Below are 16,025 nucleotides of genomic sequence, written 5' to 3'. Positions count from 1 at the left end.
GCCTTTATTTTTTAAGGCTATGTGCTCTGTAATAATACACACAGAATGGCCCAAGAGCAGGTGAGTACAGACCATTACTAAGCATTTGAATGCTGACTGTAAATACACTTGCCATTATATGAGATTGTTTTAGGATAGAGGATACAACAATAAATAAAACAAGGACCTGGAATAAGAAGAGGTGGGAAATGTGTAAACAGTCCTAATATTGTATTATTTGAAATGTACAGAGGAGAGTGTGCTTGAGGGTGTTATGAAATGCTTCACCAAGGTGTGGTGACATTTGAACTCTTCTGAAGAATCAGGATATTTTGAAAGTATAGAAGGAGGAGAGAGGCATTCCAGACAGTTAATATATCATCATTATTATATTTAGAGGAGCTCAAAATGCATCACCTACGATGTATAGAATAGACAAGTTATATTAGTAGACTCTCTACTAAATAGATAGACTAATTTAACTATCTAAAAATAGATTAGGTATAAACCAGTTTTAAATTTACGGAAATATTGTTGCAGTAAAGCTTTATAAGTATTGTTATAGAAATCTGTACAGTGGGGGAACAAAGGAGAGAGTACTCAGTTTTATTTGGGGAGCTATTTCAGGTTGGCATTTTCTAGCTGAGCAGTTGTTTGAACTCTTCTGAAGAAGAGTTCTTTCTGAAGACTTCTTTCTGAAGTTCTTCTTTCTGAAGACTTCTTTCTGAAGAAGATTTCTTCAGAAAGAGGATCGTAGATAACAGCAATTTGGGAAAATGCATAATTTGGAGATAATTGGGGGTTCCAGATGACAGCAATAAAGTGAATATCACAATGAAGTGAGTCAAAGGAACTATTCCCAATGCATATAAAGTTATATTTACACTATCCTCTAGTCAGTTAAGTGTGCAGTAGTGTTATGTCTAAACCAACTGTATATGTACCTTAATTAAAAAATACTTTGTTGCTAAAAAAACACTAATCATCATTTGAACTTTGAGCCAGTCATAATCACTGATCACAGATCACCATAACAAATATAATAATGATGGAAAGTTGAAATATTGGGAGAATTACTAAAATGTGACACAGAGACATGAAGTGAGCAGATTCTGTTGGAAGATGGTTCCAGTAGACTTTCTTGATGCAGTGTTGTCACAAACCTTCATTTTGTAAAAAACATGATATCCGCAAAATGTAATCTAACAAGGTATGCCTGTACTATAGCTAGCAATTTCTTTGATAATAGTAGGGAACTAAATTGATTTAGTATGTTGTTTATTCCCAGGTTTATAAGCTTTATCTTCTAGTAGTGGTATACAGTGTTATTTCTGAGTTAAATATATTCTTTGTATTATGTCCACTAACTTTTAAAAATTAATCACCTAGACTGGGCGTTTAAGGATCATTCTTAGCAATCTAATTTTCTCTGGGATAACCAGTTTATACATGTAGAATTCTGTTATGATGGATATTGTCACAGCAAAGCCATCTCCATGTTCTTTCTTGTCCCTCAATAGAATGATTACTGTACATTTTCTTTAAAGATGAATCCTCTAAAATGAATGCTTTCACTGTCTTATTAATCATCACTTATTATTGAAATATGATACCAACACAAATAATCAAGTAGAGGGGAAGTGTGGAGTTATAGCAGACTTCGTCACAGTTCATTTTTTCTTTATAGTTCTATCAGGAAACATATCCTTGAAATCTCCAATCTCCTCTTCATGTAAAAGCCCAGTTTACTTAACCAGTGTAAGATGGAACTGGCTCAGGGATCAGGAAGAGGAAGGATGCGTGAATTTTGCATGATACCTTTTCTTTTCACTCTCATTAGAATTTTTTTTCCCACTGGTTGTAAAATTTCACCATGTATCTGTCCCATTATGTTCCTAATGACTCTTACACTTTGGGACTGGTTTGGTTTCATATGCAGCTTTTTATTGCAGTTTCTTTTGCCCTGTTACTGTAGTCCAACTTTTTTTGACTATTAACATCCTTTTAATTTTATTTACCTTTTCTATCCTACTTTCCCTTAGTTTTTACACTAGTTTTTCTTTTACTCAATTGACTGGTTCTTTGGATATATAAGGAAAAACAATGAGATGAAGATACTCATTTCATCCTTATCTGAAGTCATCATGTTGCCCCCTAAACTGTCTGTATTCCATATTTTGTTGAATGACACCAACATGGACTCATTCACATTTGCCAACTCTTGAGAGCCATCCTACTCTCTCTCTCGTTTATCTTTCTTCTCTCACACTGATCCATCTTTCAACTTTTGTCTTCATTAGTTCTCATTTGGAATATTTCAGAAGTTTTGTGCTTTAATTTTCTTTCTCTAATTCCTTCCCCCTCTAGCCAGTCCCTCAGTGTTATCACCAGTAATTAAAAGGATAATCTTAACCATTTTACTTTTCTGCTTACAGTCTGAAGTCCCTTCTCACCACCTGTAGGTTATACAGTTCAAGTTCTTTGTACAGCAGAATAGGTCCCTTCTGTGGGACTTCTTTTTTTGCCTGGTGTCCCCCACGGCAAATACACTATATGCTGCAGCTCTGCTGATCTTCTTGCTGGTTCTTGAACGTGTCATGACTTCTGATGTCTTTTGCATATGCTATGTCTTCTTCCTGGAATGCTGTTTCTCATTTTGGCAACTGCCTAAATAAAAGTATTGTTCTTCTGGTAAGCTTTTATTGACAACTCTTTTAACATTTACTAGCTTGATTGGGTATCACTTCCTTGTACTCTTATAGCACCCTGTTCATACATCTCATGCTACATTTATCACTCCTTACTTGGGATGCAGTTTTCATAGGGGCAATTGTTTTGCCTTGCTTATTTTTGTATTATGTCAAGGATGATGCTTAGCTCCTAATAGGTACTTAGTACATTTTTAAAAATTGAATAATATCTTGGCAATTTATAAAACACTTCTCTGTTTTTCTACTTCCTGTGCCTCATTCCCTTTCTATATTAAATTTGTAATGAGTTTTTAATTTAAATGTTAAATAACAGGGAAATTTTAGTATTTATAGATAACATTTATTTTGCATTTTAAATATTTGAACAAATGAAAATATCTGCAAAATTCACTTAAAAATTCTAAACTTTAATCAGATTCTCATCTTAACAAATGTCTGTTTCCCTCTTTGTATTTGAAGCCTTTATCCTTGAAGCAACATGACCTGATCTATTTTTTTACTGTTAAGTAATGTGAGAGTTACCTATTAGCTTTGATAAGCAGCAGCATGTACATAATCTTAGTACTAAAATTCTTGTTGAGCTAAATAATTTTATTAACTTTTTATTTCACCATAAACTAGACACTGGATTCTTAATTTATAAGTTTAATGCTTAGGTTAATGACAATTGTGAGACCTATCTAAATTATATTATACAGAATAGACAACACCACTTACTGCTGTATCCATCTTGATAGTGTGCAAACTGCTGATGTTCAGTCCATATGAGTTCTTCATAATTGATATACGAAGTGTGATAAGTACTATAGCACAGTGAAACATGCTCTAGGAGCACCTAGGAGGGAGAAACACTGGGCAAGCTAGGAAAGGCTTCTACAGAAAAGAAGGTACTTTTGAATTAGCTTTTAAAAATTGTCTCTTGTTTCTTATTTGTGTTTAGGCAACTTTATTGAGATATAACATATGCAGAAATATGCATATTTTTATATTTATAGTTTGATGTTTTGATAAATGTATTTGTCTACCATTACTCCCCCCAAATTTTCCATCACCTCATTCCAGGAAGCTGTTCTAGTCCCTTTCAAGTCAACCTCTGTTTCTACCCTAGTAACTAATGATCTGATTTCTATCACTATAGACTAGTTTTGCTGGATCTAGAACTTCATATAATAGAGTCATGAAGTCACTACTCTCTTGAGTCTGGCTTCTTTTGTTCAGGCTAATTTTAAAAATTCGTCGTTGTTGAATGTAAGAATAGTTACTTTTTTTGTATTTCTAAGTAGTATTCCATTGTATAAATATACCAGAGTTTGTATATCATCCTATTAATGGATATTTGTGTTGTTTCTAATTTTTAGCTGTTATGAATAAAGTTTCTGTGAATTTGCATGTGTAGTTGTTGAGTGGATATGTTTTTATTTCTCTTGGATAAATACCTAAAAGTGAAATTGCTGATTCACAGAGTTAAATGTACATTTAACTTTATAAGAAACTGCCAAACTGTTTTCCAAAGTGATTAAACTAGTGGTGTACGAGAGTTCCAGTTGCTTGTCACCAACACTTAGTATTGTTAGTCTTTTAAATGTCAGCCTTTTTCTAGTGAGTGTGGAGTTGGTATATTACTAAGGTTTTATTTATTTATATTTTATTTTTTGTTACTATAGTTCCAATTTCCTTGATGATTGATGAAATTGAGCATCTTTTTATCTGCCAAATGGCTATTCATGTATCTTCTTTTGTGAAGTAGCCAGTGTAAAGTCTTTTATTTGTTAAAAAAATTAAAATTTACCTACATTACATTTACACTTTTTGGACCAGTATTGCTTGGGATAATAGCCCTCCCTGATTGTTTGCCATGGAGAGCACTCTTATTTTTTTTTTTTTAAAGATTTTATTTATTTATTTGACAGAGAGCGAGCATAAGTAGGCAGGGAGGCAGGCAGAGGGAGAGGGAGAAGCAGGCTTCCTGACATGGGGCTCGATCCCAGGACCCTGGGATCATGACCTGAGCCGAAAGCAGCAACTTAACCAACTGAGCCACCCAGGTGCTCTGAGAGCATTCTTACTTTTGACAGCATTCCTGGGTATATAGATTTTTCCATTACTTCAAATAAAGTCAGCATCCTCTTGCAGGGCCATGTAGCTGCCAATCTTTAGGGTCTGCCACGTCTGCTTGGGGTAGCGCTTTTGTGCCATAAACCTAGCAGCGTGGGTGGTGGTGTGAGTACCTTATGGCTGAATTATCACATTTCCTCCTGAGAGTTCATTTTCTTTAGTAAATGCTTTTCATTTTGTTGTTTATCCTTTGATCATGTTTCAGAGACTTTAATTATTTTTGACCATCTTTTCCTGTTTTTACTTTGGTTTAGAGGAGAGCCTCTGTGTATTCTTTTTAGTTTTCCTCTAGTCTTTTTCTACAGTGTAGCCAGTTTCTTCTTCCTCAGCTGTCCTACTCCCCCAAACAAAGCCAGTCATTTCACCTCCAATCTTAAAAGTCTTCAAGTGTTTTTATGTTGCTCTCAGAATAAAAACCCAAAATTTTAACATGGTCTAAAATTGTCTGCCTTGCTTTTTTATATAGTTTTATCTTGCATAAATCTAACCATTCCCCTGCTCCTCATTCTGGACAATATCCAGTCATTATCTTCTTTAGGGAACACTTTGCCTTCTCTTCCTTATAGATCAAGGCCCTGACCTGTGGCATAAGAATTGACTTTGGAATCTGGGGATGTAGGTTTGAATTTCCGCACTTATTAGCTCTGTGACTTTGAGCAATATACTGAGTTGTTTCATCTGAAATACGTACGGTGATGGACAAATAATATTTCATGACACTGCCTAAGTGAGATAGTATATGTAAAACCATTAGCACAATGCCTTGTGTCTAGGAAGTATGTTATTCCCTACCTGCTATTCTCTTCCCATAATTTCACTGAGTAAGCAGTTTATATGAAATATGTATTTGTACAAGTGGAATTATTTTAGTATTACCATTTCACCAACTTCTTGAGTAAAATTTCTACTTGAATTCCAATTGTGTGTGAACACATTTATTGAGTACATAATATCTAATTCATAGCACCCTCATTACCTTTAAAAAATATGTCTTTAGGGCACCTGGTTGGCTCAGTTGGTTAAACATCCAACTCTTGATCTCAGCTCAGGTCTTGATCTCACAGTTGTGAGTTCGAGTCCTGCATTAGGATCCACACTGGGCATGGAACCTACTCCATGAAATATAACACACTAAGAGTTTTACCTTTAACAAGGAAAATTTTGTTTTTACCTTTGGTATGAGACTATTAATAATAGACTTCCATTTTTTTTATTTTGAAAAAAATTTTAAACTTGTAGAATAGAAGCAAAAATGGTACTATGAAATCCTATATACCCTAACTGCAGTATAGTGATCATATTTAGGAAATTAACATCAGTACACAGCTGTTATATAATTTGACAGTCCCTCAGATTTTGCCAGGTTTCCCAATAATGTCTTCATAGCATTTCCCTCAACTGATCAGTCCAGAATCATGCACTCTATAGTTGCCATGTCTCTTTATTCCTCTTTAATCTAGATTGTTTCTCGGCCATCCTTTGACTTTTGTGACACTGATATTTTCAAAGACCAGTTGTTTTCTAGAATGTTCCTCAATTTGGTTTTCTCCCTTTCCTCATAATTTTGTTCAGGTTATACATTTTTTGGCAGGAATACTGTGTAAGAGAATCTGCATGAAAGATGGTTTGTCCTTGCCAGTGCACCACATACATGACACCAGTTTGGTCCCTCTCTCGATGATGTTAACTTAGATGATGTGCTTATACCATTTTCCCTTTTGTCCTTAATAAATAATCTGTGGGGAGATACATTAAGACAGTGTAAATACCCTTTTTCTCAGTAAACTTTGATCACATAGTTTTTTGCTTGCTTGATGATGCTTGCCTAAATCAGTTATTATCATGGTGGTGACAAAAAGGTAGATTATTAAAATTTTGATAATTTCTAAGGGTTTCAGTTTTAATGTTCCTGAGAGAGCTTTCTTTGTCTAATCGTGATAATTATAAAATACTTGGCTGTTAACCTGCTTTTATATCATGGGTTTATTTGTTTATATGGTTTTTAGGTTCATGTATTGGACAGACTGGGGAGAAGTACCAAAGATAGAACGTGCTGGAATGGATGGTTCAAGTCGCTTCATTATAATAAACACTGAAATTTACTGGCCAAATGGACTGACTTTGGATTATGAGGAACAGAAGCTTTATTGGGCAGATGCAAAACTCAATTTCATCCACAAATCAAATCTGGATGGAACAAATAGGTAAGCTGGCCTCATAAATTTAATTTTAAATTTTAATTAAACATCATGGTGTTTTGATATCATAATCAAATTATAAAGCCTAACTTTATTAAGAAGAAATTAATGTATTTTTGGCTGTCAAAGAGGAAGAAGAGTAGACTTTTAGTTTGCTCTTAAAAGAAGGTAACTACATTTTCATCTATCTTGGTAGGATTTAGAATTTACCGACTGTATTTTCTTTTTCTTTACTCTGAGCTAATTAGTTCTTTAGTGATTCTTAAACAGGGATTGTATTTCTCCTCTCTCCCAGAGTGTGGGAAGTTTTGGTTAACGAGGAGTGGGAGTACTGCTGACATTTTGGCTTTAGTTTATGGGGGGCCAGAGACGCTAAACATCCCGCAGTGTGCTGGACACCTAGCACAACAGTCATCCTACTCAGAACTATCCATAGAGCCCCCAGGTGCTGCTCAGGGAAGCTCATTTGATACATCTCTAGACTAGGAGAGGGCCAGATAGTAAATATTTTAGGCTTTGTGGGTCATAAGATCTCTGTTGCAACTACTTAACCTCTGCTGTTGAGGTGTGAAAGCAGCTGCAGATAATACATAAGGGAACGGGCACAGCTGTGTTTTAGTAAAACCTTATTTACAAAACATATGATAAGTCAGTGGGCCATAGTTTGCTGACCCCAGGACTAGGAAAAAATCTGAATGCATGCTGCACACCAATATTCAAGGAAAACAAAGTTATAATACATAAACATGGATTTTCTAGTCAGATCATGTTCAGATTTTTAAGGGCACTATCTTTTTATGTTCTTGTGTTTGATTATTTTGGTTTCTGGTGGTCTCATTCTTAAGGTCTCAGCAGAAACAGAGTCTTAGGTAGTTGAAGGAATTTTTTCCAAGTGTAAACATTTGTGAGTTATCTGAACTGTGAATCAGGAAGCATTTAGAAGTATTGAAAATCATTGAAGATTTAAAGCATTTTTTAAAATAAAGTTTTTGTAATTATGGAGTTGGAGTATTTTTTTGCCTTGTTTTAAAAAAGAATGAAAAGACAACAAGGTGGTTTAAAAATAAGTAGAAATAAGTCAAGAGAAGTAATAAATATATGTTGAATATAAAAACGTAATTGCTTTGAATTTCAAATTTGGCTTTAAGAGGGATGGTAGGAAGTAAATCTGGCCATATCATTTTTTTTTTTTTTTTTACTTCCTCGGAAGACTCACACAAAAACTAATGAAACTAGATAGCAAATCCAAAAACATACCATAAAACTAACCTCAGGCATCCAGAAATAAAAGCAGAGAAGAGCAGACCACTAACAGCTACAAGACCTCCCTAGTATTACTGTTTGTGCAAAAGTATGCAGAGAGAGTTGAGTAGGGTGTTTCATAGAACTTAAAAGCAGGAGACCTCCAAAATAGCCTCAACTATTTACTAGACAATGTGGTGGACTATATTAAGAGCAGCAGCTGAAATGAGGTGGGGGGGGTTTGCCCAGTCCAGTATCAACCAAGTACAGTGTGTTCATTGTAAAGACAGGATAGAACAATTTGGCTCCAAATAATTCTTGAAATGAAGCTGCTAGAGATCTCTACCAGCACAGGGTTCTACACTGAATGGAAACAAAATTGAATACAATAGTAGCATCAAAATTGAGCAGAACAGGGAAAATTAGAGGGTCAAAAGAGGAAGAAAAGAGAAGGTTCAGATAACAGCTGGGAGTTCTCAGAAAGGAAACTACCATGTTGTTTAACATTACATGAAAACAACAGAAGAGTGAATTTTGTAAAGTTAGAAAAACTACCTTGAACACCACCTTCTTCTAAAAATTCAGGAAAACTAATTATCCATAAACATGAGACACACAGCAGTATCAAGGTAAAAATCCCATTTAGGGTTATTATAAAAAACATATTTATAACAGTATTTTAAGCTAATAACAACTTTGAATGCATCTTAAGCTTTATAGTTTTTACTCTGCCTCCCACATTTAACGTTTCTGATGTCACAATTTACATCTTTTTACCTTGTTTCTCCATTAATACATTATAGTTGTTTTTACTATAATTTTTTAACCTTCATACTAGATTTGTAAGTGATTTACCCACCAGTATTACAAAATTAGAGTATTCTGAATTTAACCATATATTTAGCTTTTTATGAATAAGATTTATACTTTCATGTTTTCTTGTTTAGTAATTAGCACTCTTTTGTTTCAGCTTGGGGAAGTCCCCTTAACAATTCTTGTGAGGCTGATCTAGTAGTGATTAACTCCTTCAGCTTTTCCTTGTCTCAAATTCTTTATTTCTCTTTCCATTCAGACAGCTTTGCTGGGTAGAGTATTCTTGGTTGGCAGTTGCCACCCTCCTACCTTGGCACTTTGAGTATATTTTGCCACCCCCCTCTGGCCTCCAAAGTTCCTGCTGAAAAATATACTGATGGTCTTACAGGGATTCAGTTGTGTGAAACAAGTTCTATTTCTCCTGTTGCTTTTAAGATACTCTTTTTGTCTTTAACTTTTGATATTTGAATTACAGTGTGTCTTGATATGGGTTTTTTGGGGATTCATCTTATTTGAAAGTTTGTGGGTTATATCTGGATGTCTATTTCTTTCCCCAGGTTAGGGCATTTTTGGGACATTTTCTTTCAGTAAACTTTCAGTCCCTTTTGCTTTATCCTCTCTTTCTGGGACCCTTATCATGTGAGTGGTGGTCTACTTCATGGTCTCCTAAAAGTCCCTTAAGCTATCTTCATATTTATTCTTTTTTCTTTCTGCTTCTTTGGATGACTTCTATTGCCCAGTCTTTGAATTTGCTGATACTTTCTTCCACTTGATCTAGTCTGTTGAACCTCTCTATTGAATTTTTCAGTTTGGTTTGTGTTCTTTCCCTCTTTGATTTTTTTGGTGCTTTCCTATATTTTCTGTCTCTTTGTTGAAATTCTCACTTTGTTCATGCATTGTTCTGCTCACCTTGGTGAGCATCTTTATGACTGTTATTTTGAACTCTTTATCAAGTAAATCATGTATCTTTGTTTCATTAAAGTCTGTTTCTGAAGTTTTATCTTGCTCTTTTGTTTGGAACATGTTCTTTTGTTTCTTCATTTTTCTTGACTCTTTTTGTTGGTTTCTATGCATTAGATAAAAAAGCTCCTTTCCCAGTCTTGATGGAATGGTATTCTGTAGGAGATGAACCTTATTAACAGCCTGGCCTGAGTTCTTGGTTTTCTCTCAGATTTTTGTGATTGCCCAAACTGCTTTCTTTATTCTTAGTGGCTCCCAGTAATTGAGGTTGTGCCAAGATTTGTCAGGTGTTCCAAAGGGTAGGATCACAGCACCTAGATGTAGGTTGATTGGAAGCTGGATCCCCCACGCGGTAACTGGGAAAGTATATAGTTAGGGGCCTTCCAGGGAGAGACTCGGAGGTGGACATTTTTGCCTGCTCCCTCTGCACTGGACCCAGGTATACAGCCACTGAAGAGGTTGCTATTTTACCATTTTTAAGAACTACTTCATTGCTACAGTCCTGTGCAAATTATGAATGCAAGCCCCATTGGCTTTCAGAGACAGGTGATCCAGGGCCCTTCCTTTGGGTAGCATTTGTAAAAGCTGGGGCATCAGATGTGTGTATAAGCTGATTGTGTGGAGATACTGGAGATTTGGATTAGGCTAGAGAGAAAAGGCAGAGGTGGTATCTGCAGATTTCCCTGGTCTCCTGGGAGGGTTGCTGTCAGCCCCTGGTTGTCTGCTAAATTAGAAGCCTGACCTCAGGCTACTTTCAGGGAAATAGATTTCCTACAGGGGAATATTGGGACACGGGTATTTCTGATTGTTTCCTCTGCACTGAACCCTGCTGGGATCAATGTCTAAGCCTCCTGGTAATAACCAAAAGCAAAAAATCTGTATATATAGAAAAGATTAATAGGAATCTAAGCATACTACTACAGAAATTCAAATCACAGAGCAAGAGAAGAACAAAGGAACAAATAGAATACAAAACAGCCAGAAAACAATGAACTAAATGACAATATTAGGTCTATACCTATCAATAACTATATAGAAATGGACTAAATTCTTTTATTTATTTATTTGACAGAGAGAGACACAGTGAGAGAGGGAACACAAGCAGGGGGAGTGGGAGAGGGAGAAGCAGGCTTCTTGCTGAGCAGGGAGCCTGATGTGGGGCTTGATCCCAGGACCCTGGGAATATGACCTGAGCCAAAGGCAGATGCTTAATGAGTGAGCCACCCAGGCGCCCCTGGACTAAATTCTTTAATGGAAACATGTTGAGTGGCTGAATGGGTAAAAATACAAGACCGCTTTAAGAGAGCACACACTCTGAAAGTGAGGGGATGAAAAGATATGTTACATGTGAATGGAAACCAAAAGGAAGCAGGGATAGCTCTACTGCTATCACACAGAATAGACTTTAAGCCACAGACTGTAACGAGAAAAGAAGGTTTATTATATAATGATAATGGGGGTAGTCCAGTAAGAGGATATAACTTTGTAAATATTCATACACTCAACATCATAGTGCCTAAATGACATAAAGCCAATATTAACAGATTTGAAGAGAGAAATAGAAAGCAATGCAACAATAGTAGGGGGCTTCAATATCCCACTTTAAACAGGTAGATCACCTAGGCAGAAAATCAATAAGGAAACATTGGCCTTATTACCTGATAGGCCAGGTGGACTTAAGGAACATTTAAAAACACTCCATCCAATAGTACCAGAATACACATTTTTCTCAAGTGTATATGAAACATTCTCCAATATAGGTCATATGTTAGTCCACAAACAAGTCTTAATAAATTTAAGAAGGCTGAAATCATATCAGGCTTTTTTTCTGACCACAGTGGTATGAAAGTAGAAATCCGTTACGAGAAGAAAAGTGGAGAATTATCACCTCATACCTGTTAGAATGGCTGTTATGAAAAAGACAAGAATTAATTGTTGGCAGGCATGTGGAGGAAAGGGAACTCTTGTGCTCTGTTGGTGGGAATGTAAACTGGCATAGCCACTGTGGAAAATAATATGGAGATTCCTCAAAAGGAAAAAAAAAAGACTACCATGTGATCTAGCAATTCCACTTCCGGGTATTTATCTGAAGAAAACAGAAACACTAACTTAAAAATATATATGCACCCCCATGTTCTTTGCAGCATTATTTATAATAGCCAAGATATGGAAACAGCCTGTGTCCTTTGATGGATGAATGGATGAAGAAAATCTTTGAATTCCAAAAAAGAATATTATTCAGAAATAAGAAAGAATGAAATCTTACCATCTGAAAGAACATGGATGGACCTTGAGGGCATTATGCTAAGTGAAAGAAGTTAGAGAAAGACAAATACTGAACTCACTTGTATGTAGAATCTAAAAAAAACTGAAAAAACAAAACAAAAAACCCCACAAAACCACCAAGCTCATAGATACAGAAAACAGATTGGTGGTTGCCAGAGGCAGGGAGTTGGGCATGGTCAAAGGATGGATGAAAGGAGTCAAAAGAAAAAGGTCCAAACTTAAATTATAAAATAAATAAGTCAGGGGGATGTAATGTACAGCATGGCAACTGTAGTTAATAATACTATACTGCATACTTGAAAGTTATTAAGAGTAAATGTTAAATATTCTCCTTAGAAGAAAAATACTCTGTAACTATGTATGGTGATGGATGTTAACTAGACTTATTGTAGTGATCATTTAAAAATATATACAAATATCAAATGCTTATATTTTGCACCTGAAACAAACATAATATATATTATTCCTTAATTTTAAAAAAAGAAAATTGGAAAATTTACAAATATATGGTGATTAAACAAGATCTTCCTGAACAATCTGTGGTTCAAGGAAGAAATCAAAAGGGAAATAAAGAAATGTCTGAGACAAATGAAAATGGGAATTCAATATTCCAAAACATAGGATACAACAAAAACAGTTCTAAGAGGGAAGTTCCTAGCAATAAATGACTGCATTAAGAAACAAAATATCTCAAACAACCTAAATTTATACCTCAAAGAACTAGATAAGAAGAAACTAAGTCCAGAGTTGCCAGAAGGAAGGAAATACCAAAGAATCAGAGTGGAAATTCATGAAATAGGGACTATAAAGACAGTAGAGAAGATCTGTCTGATCAAGAGGTCTTTTTGAAGAGTGGAACAAAATAGACAAACCTTTAGCTAGACTTAACAAGAAAAAAAGACTGAAATAAAATCAGAAATGAAAGAGAAGACATTACAGCTGATACCACACAAATACAAAGGATCAGAAGAGGCTACTATGAACAAGTATACACCAACAAATTGAACAACCTAGAAGAAATGGATAAATTCATAGAAACATACAGCCTATCAAGACTTAATTATGAAGAGGGGCACCTGGGTGGCTCAGTCAGTTAAGTGTCTGTCTTTGGCTCAGGTCATGATCCCAGGGTCCTGGGATTGAGCCCCACATCGGGCTCCTTGCTCAGCAGGAAGCCTGCTTCTCCCTCTCCCACTCCCCCTGCTTGTGTTCCCTCTCTCACTGTCTCTCTCTCTGTGTCAAATAAATAAATAAAATCTTAAAAAAAAAGAATCATGAAGAAATAGAAAATCTGAATGGAGGGGTGCCTGGGTGGGTGGCTCAGTCGTTAAGCGTCTGTCTTCGGCTCAGGTCATGATCCCAGGGTCCTGGGATTGAGCCCCACATCAGGCTCCTTGCTCAGCGGGAAACCTGCTTCTCCCTCTCCCACTCCCCCTGCTTGTGTTCCCTCTCTCGTTGTCTCTCTCTCTCTGTCAAATAAATAAATCTTAAAAAAAAAAAAGACTTAATCATGAAGAAATAGAAAATCTGAATGGAGGGGTGCCTGGGTGGCTCAGTCGTTAAGCGCATCTGCCTTCGGCTCAGGTTATGATCCCAGGATCCTGGGATCGAGCCCCGCATTGGGCTCCCTGCTCCCCAGGAAGCCTGCTTCTCCCTCTCCCACTCCCCCTGCTTATGTTCCTTCTCTTGCTATGTCTCTGTCAGATAATTAAAGAAAATCTGAATGGACCAATTACTTGTAAGGAGATTGAATTAGTAATCAAAAACCTTCAACAAACAAAAGTCTAGGACCAGACTGTTTCACTGGTGAACTCTACCAAACACTTGAAGAAGAATTAATACCAATCCTTCTTAAAATCTTACACAAAATAGAAGAGGGGGGAACTCTTACTCATTTTATGAGACTATTATATTACCCTGATAGCAAAACCAGACAAGGAACCTATAAGAAAGAAAAATTACAACATGTATCATACGACCTCACTGATATGGGGAATTCTTAAGCTCAGGAAACAAACTGAGGGTTGCTGGAGTGGCTGGGTGATAGACATTGGGGAGGGTATGTGCTATGGTGAGTGCTGTGAATTGTGCAAGACTGTTGAATCACAGATCTGTACCTCTGAAACAAATAATACAATATATATTTAAAAAAAAAACAAGAGGGGAAGAATGAAGGGGGGGAATTGGAGGGGGAGACAAACCATGAGAGACAATGGACTCTGAGGAACAAACCGAGGGTTCTAGAGGGGAGGGAGATGGGAGGATGGGTTAGCCTGGTGTTGGGTATTAAGGAGGGCACGTTCTGCATGGAGCACTGGGTGTTATACACAAACAATGAATCATGGACCACTACAACAAAAACTAATGATGTGTGGTGATTAACATAACAATAAAAAATTTAAAAAAATTACAGGCCAGTCTTCTTAATGAATATAGATGCATAAATCGTTAACAAATACTAGCAAACCAAATTCAGTAGTACATTAAAAGGATCATACACCATGATCAAGTGGCATATATTCCATTGACAAAATTCAGTATTCATTCATGTTAAGTCTCAACAAAATGAGTATAGAGGTAACATACCTTAACATAATAAAAACTGTATATGACAAACCCACAGCTAATACTATACTCAAAAGTGAGAAGCTGAAAGCTTTTTTTTCTAAACTATATATGACAAACCCACAGCTAATACTGTACTCAAAAGTGAGGAGCTGAAAGCTTTCTTTTCAAACACTCTTGCTATTATTATTCAGCTTAGTACTGACGATCTTAGCCAGTGCACTTAGGCAAGAAAAAGAAATAAACAGCATCCATAAATGAAAGGATTAAGTAAAACTGTATTTGCAGTTACATGTTATGTTATATGATGTTATATAGAGATAATTGTAAAACCGCCACAAAACTATTAGAATTAATAAATTCAGTAGAGGTACAGGATACAAAATCAATATACAAAAATTAATTGCATTTCTATACACTAGTAACAGTATCAGAAAGAGAAACTAAGGGTGCCTGGGTGGCTCAGTTGTTTGGGCGACTGCCTTTGGCTCGGGTCATGATCCTGGAGTCCTGGGATCAAGTCCTGCATCGGGCTCCCTGCTTGGCAGTGAGTCTGCTTCTCCCTCAGACCCTCCCCCCTCTCATGCTCTCTCTCTCTCTCTCTCATTCTCTGTCTCAAATAAATAAAATCTTTAAAAAAAAAAGGGAGAGAAACTAAGAAAACAATTGTATTTACTATAGCATCAAAAAATATATGTATATAGCACACAGTAATAGATTTAACCAAGGAAGTGAAAGACTTGTACCTTGAATACTATAAGGCACTGATGAAAGAAATTTGAAGACACAAATAGATGGAAAGATAATCCGTGCTCATGGTTGGAAGAATTAATTTGTTAAAATCTCCATAGTACCCAGAGCCACCCACAGATTAAGTGCAATTCTTAACAAATTCCAGTCAAGTTTTTCACAGAAATAGAATGAACAATCCTAAAATTTGTATGGAACCACAGAAGCCCCCTAATAGCCAATGCAGTTTTGAGCATGAAGAACACAGCTTAGAGGCATCATGCTTCCTAATTTCAAACTACATTACAAAGTTACAGTAATGAAAACAGTATGGTATTGGCATAAAAACAGACACATAGATCAATGGGACAGATTAGAGAGCCCAGAAATAAACCAGTACATATATGAACAATTAATTTATGACAGA

The 16,025-nt window shown here is 36.1% G+C and overlaps 1 protein-coding gene across 1 annotated transcript in view; it reads left to right on the top strand.

Moving 5' to 3' along the window:
- The window catches only part of LRP6 (LDL receptor related protein 6), a 169,064-nt gene that overhangs the window by 57,914 nt on the left and 95,125 nt on the right, over window positions 1-16,025 (top strand). The window contains exon 3 of the mRNA XM_028119851.2: window positions 6,812-7,009. Coding sequence (XP_027975652.1) covers window positions 6,812-7,009 — 198 coding nt within the window. The remainder of the gene's footprint in view (window positions 1-6,811; window positions 7,010-16,025) is intronic.

The sequence above is a fragment of the Eumetopias jubatus genome, unplaced genomic scaffold, assembly GCF_037043125.1.
Source record: "Eumetopias jubatus isolate StellerSeaLion01/CBP00866 unplaced genomic scaffold, mEumJub1_p1.0 scaffold_8, whole genome shotgun sequence".
Classification (NCBI taxonomy): domain Eukaryota; kingdom Metazoa; phylum Chordata; class Mammalia; order Carnivora; family Otariidae; genus Eumetopias; species Eumetopias jubatus.
Note: the sequence above shows the minus strand (reverse complement) of the source record. Positions and strands in the feature narration are given on the sequence as shown.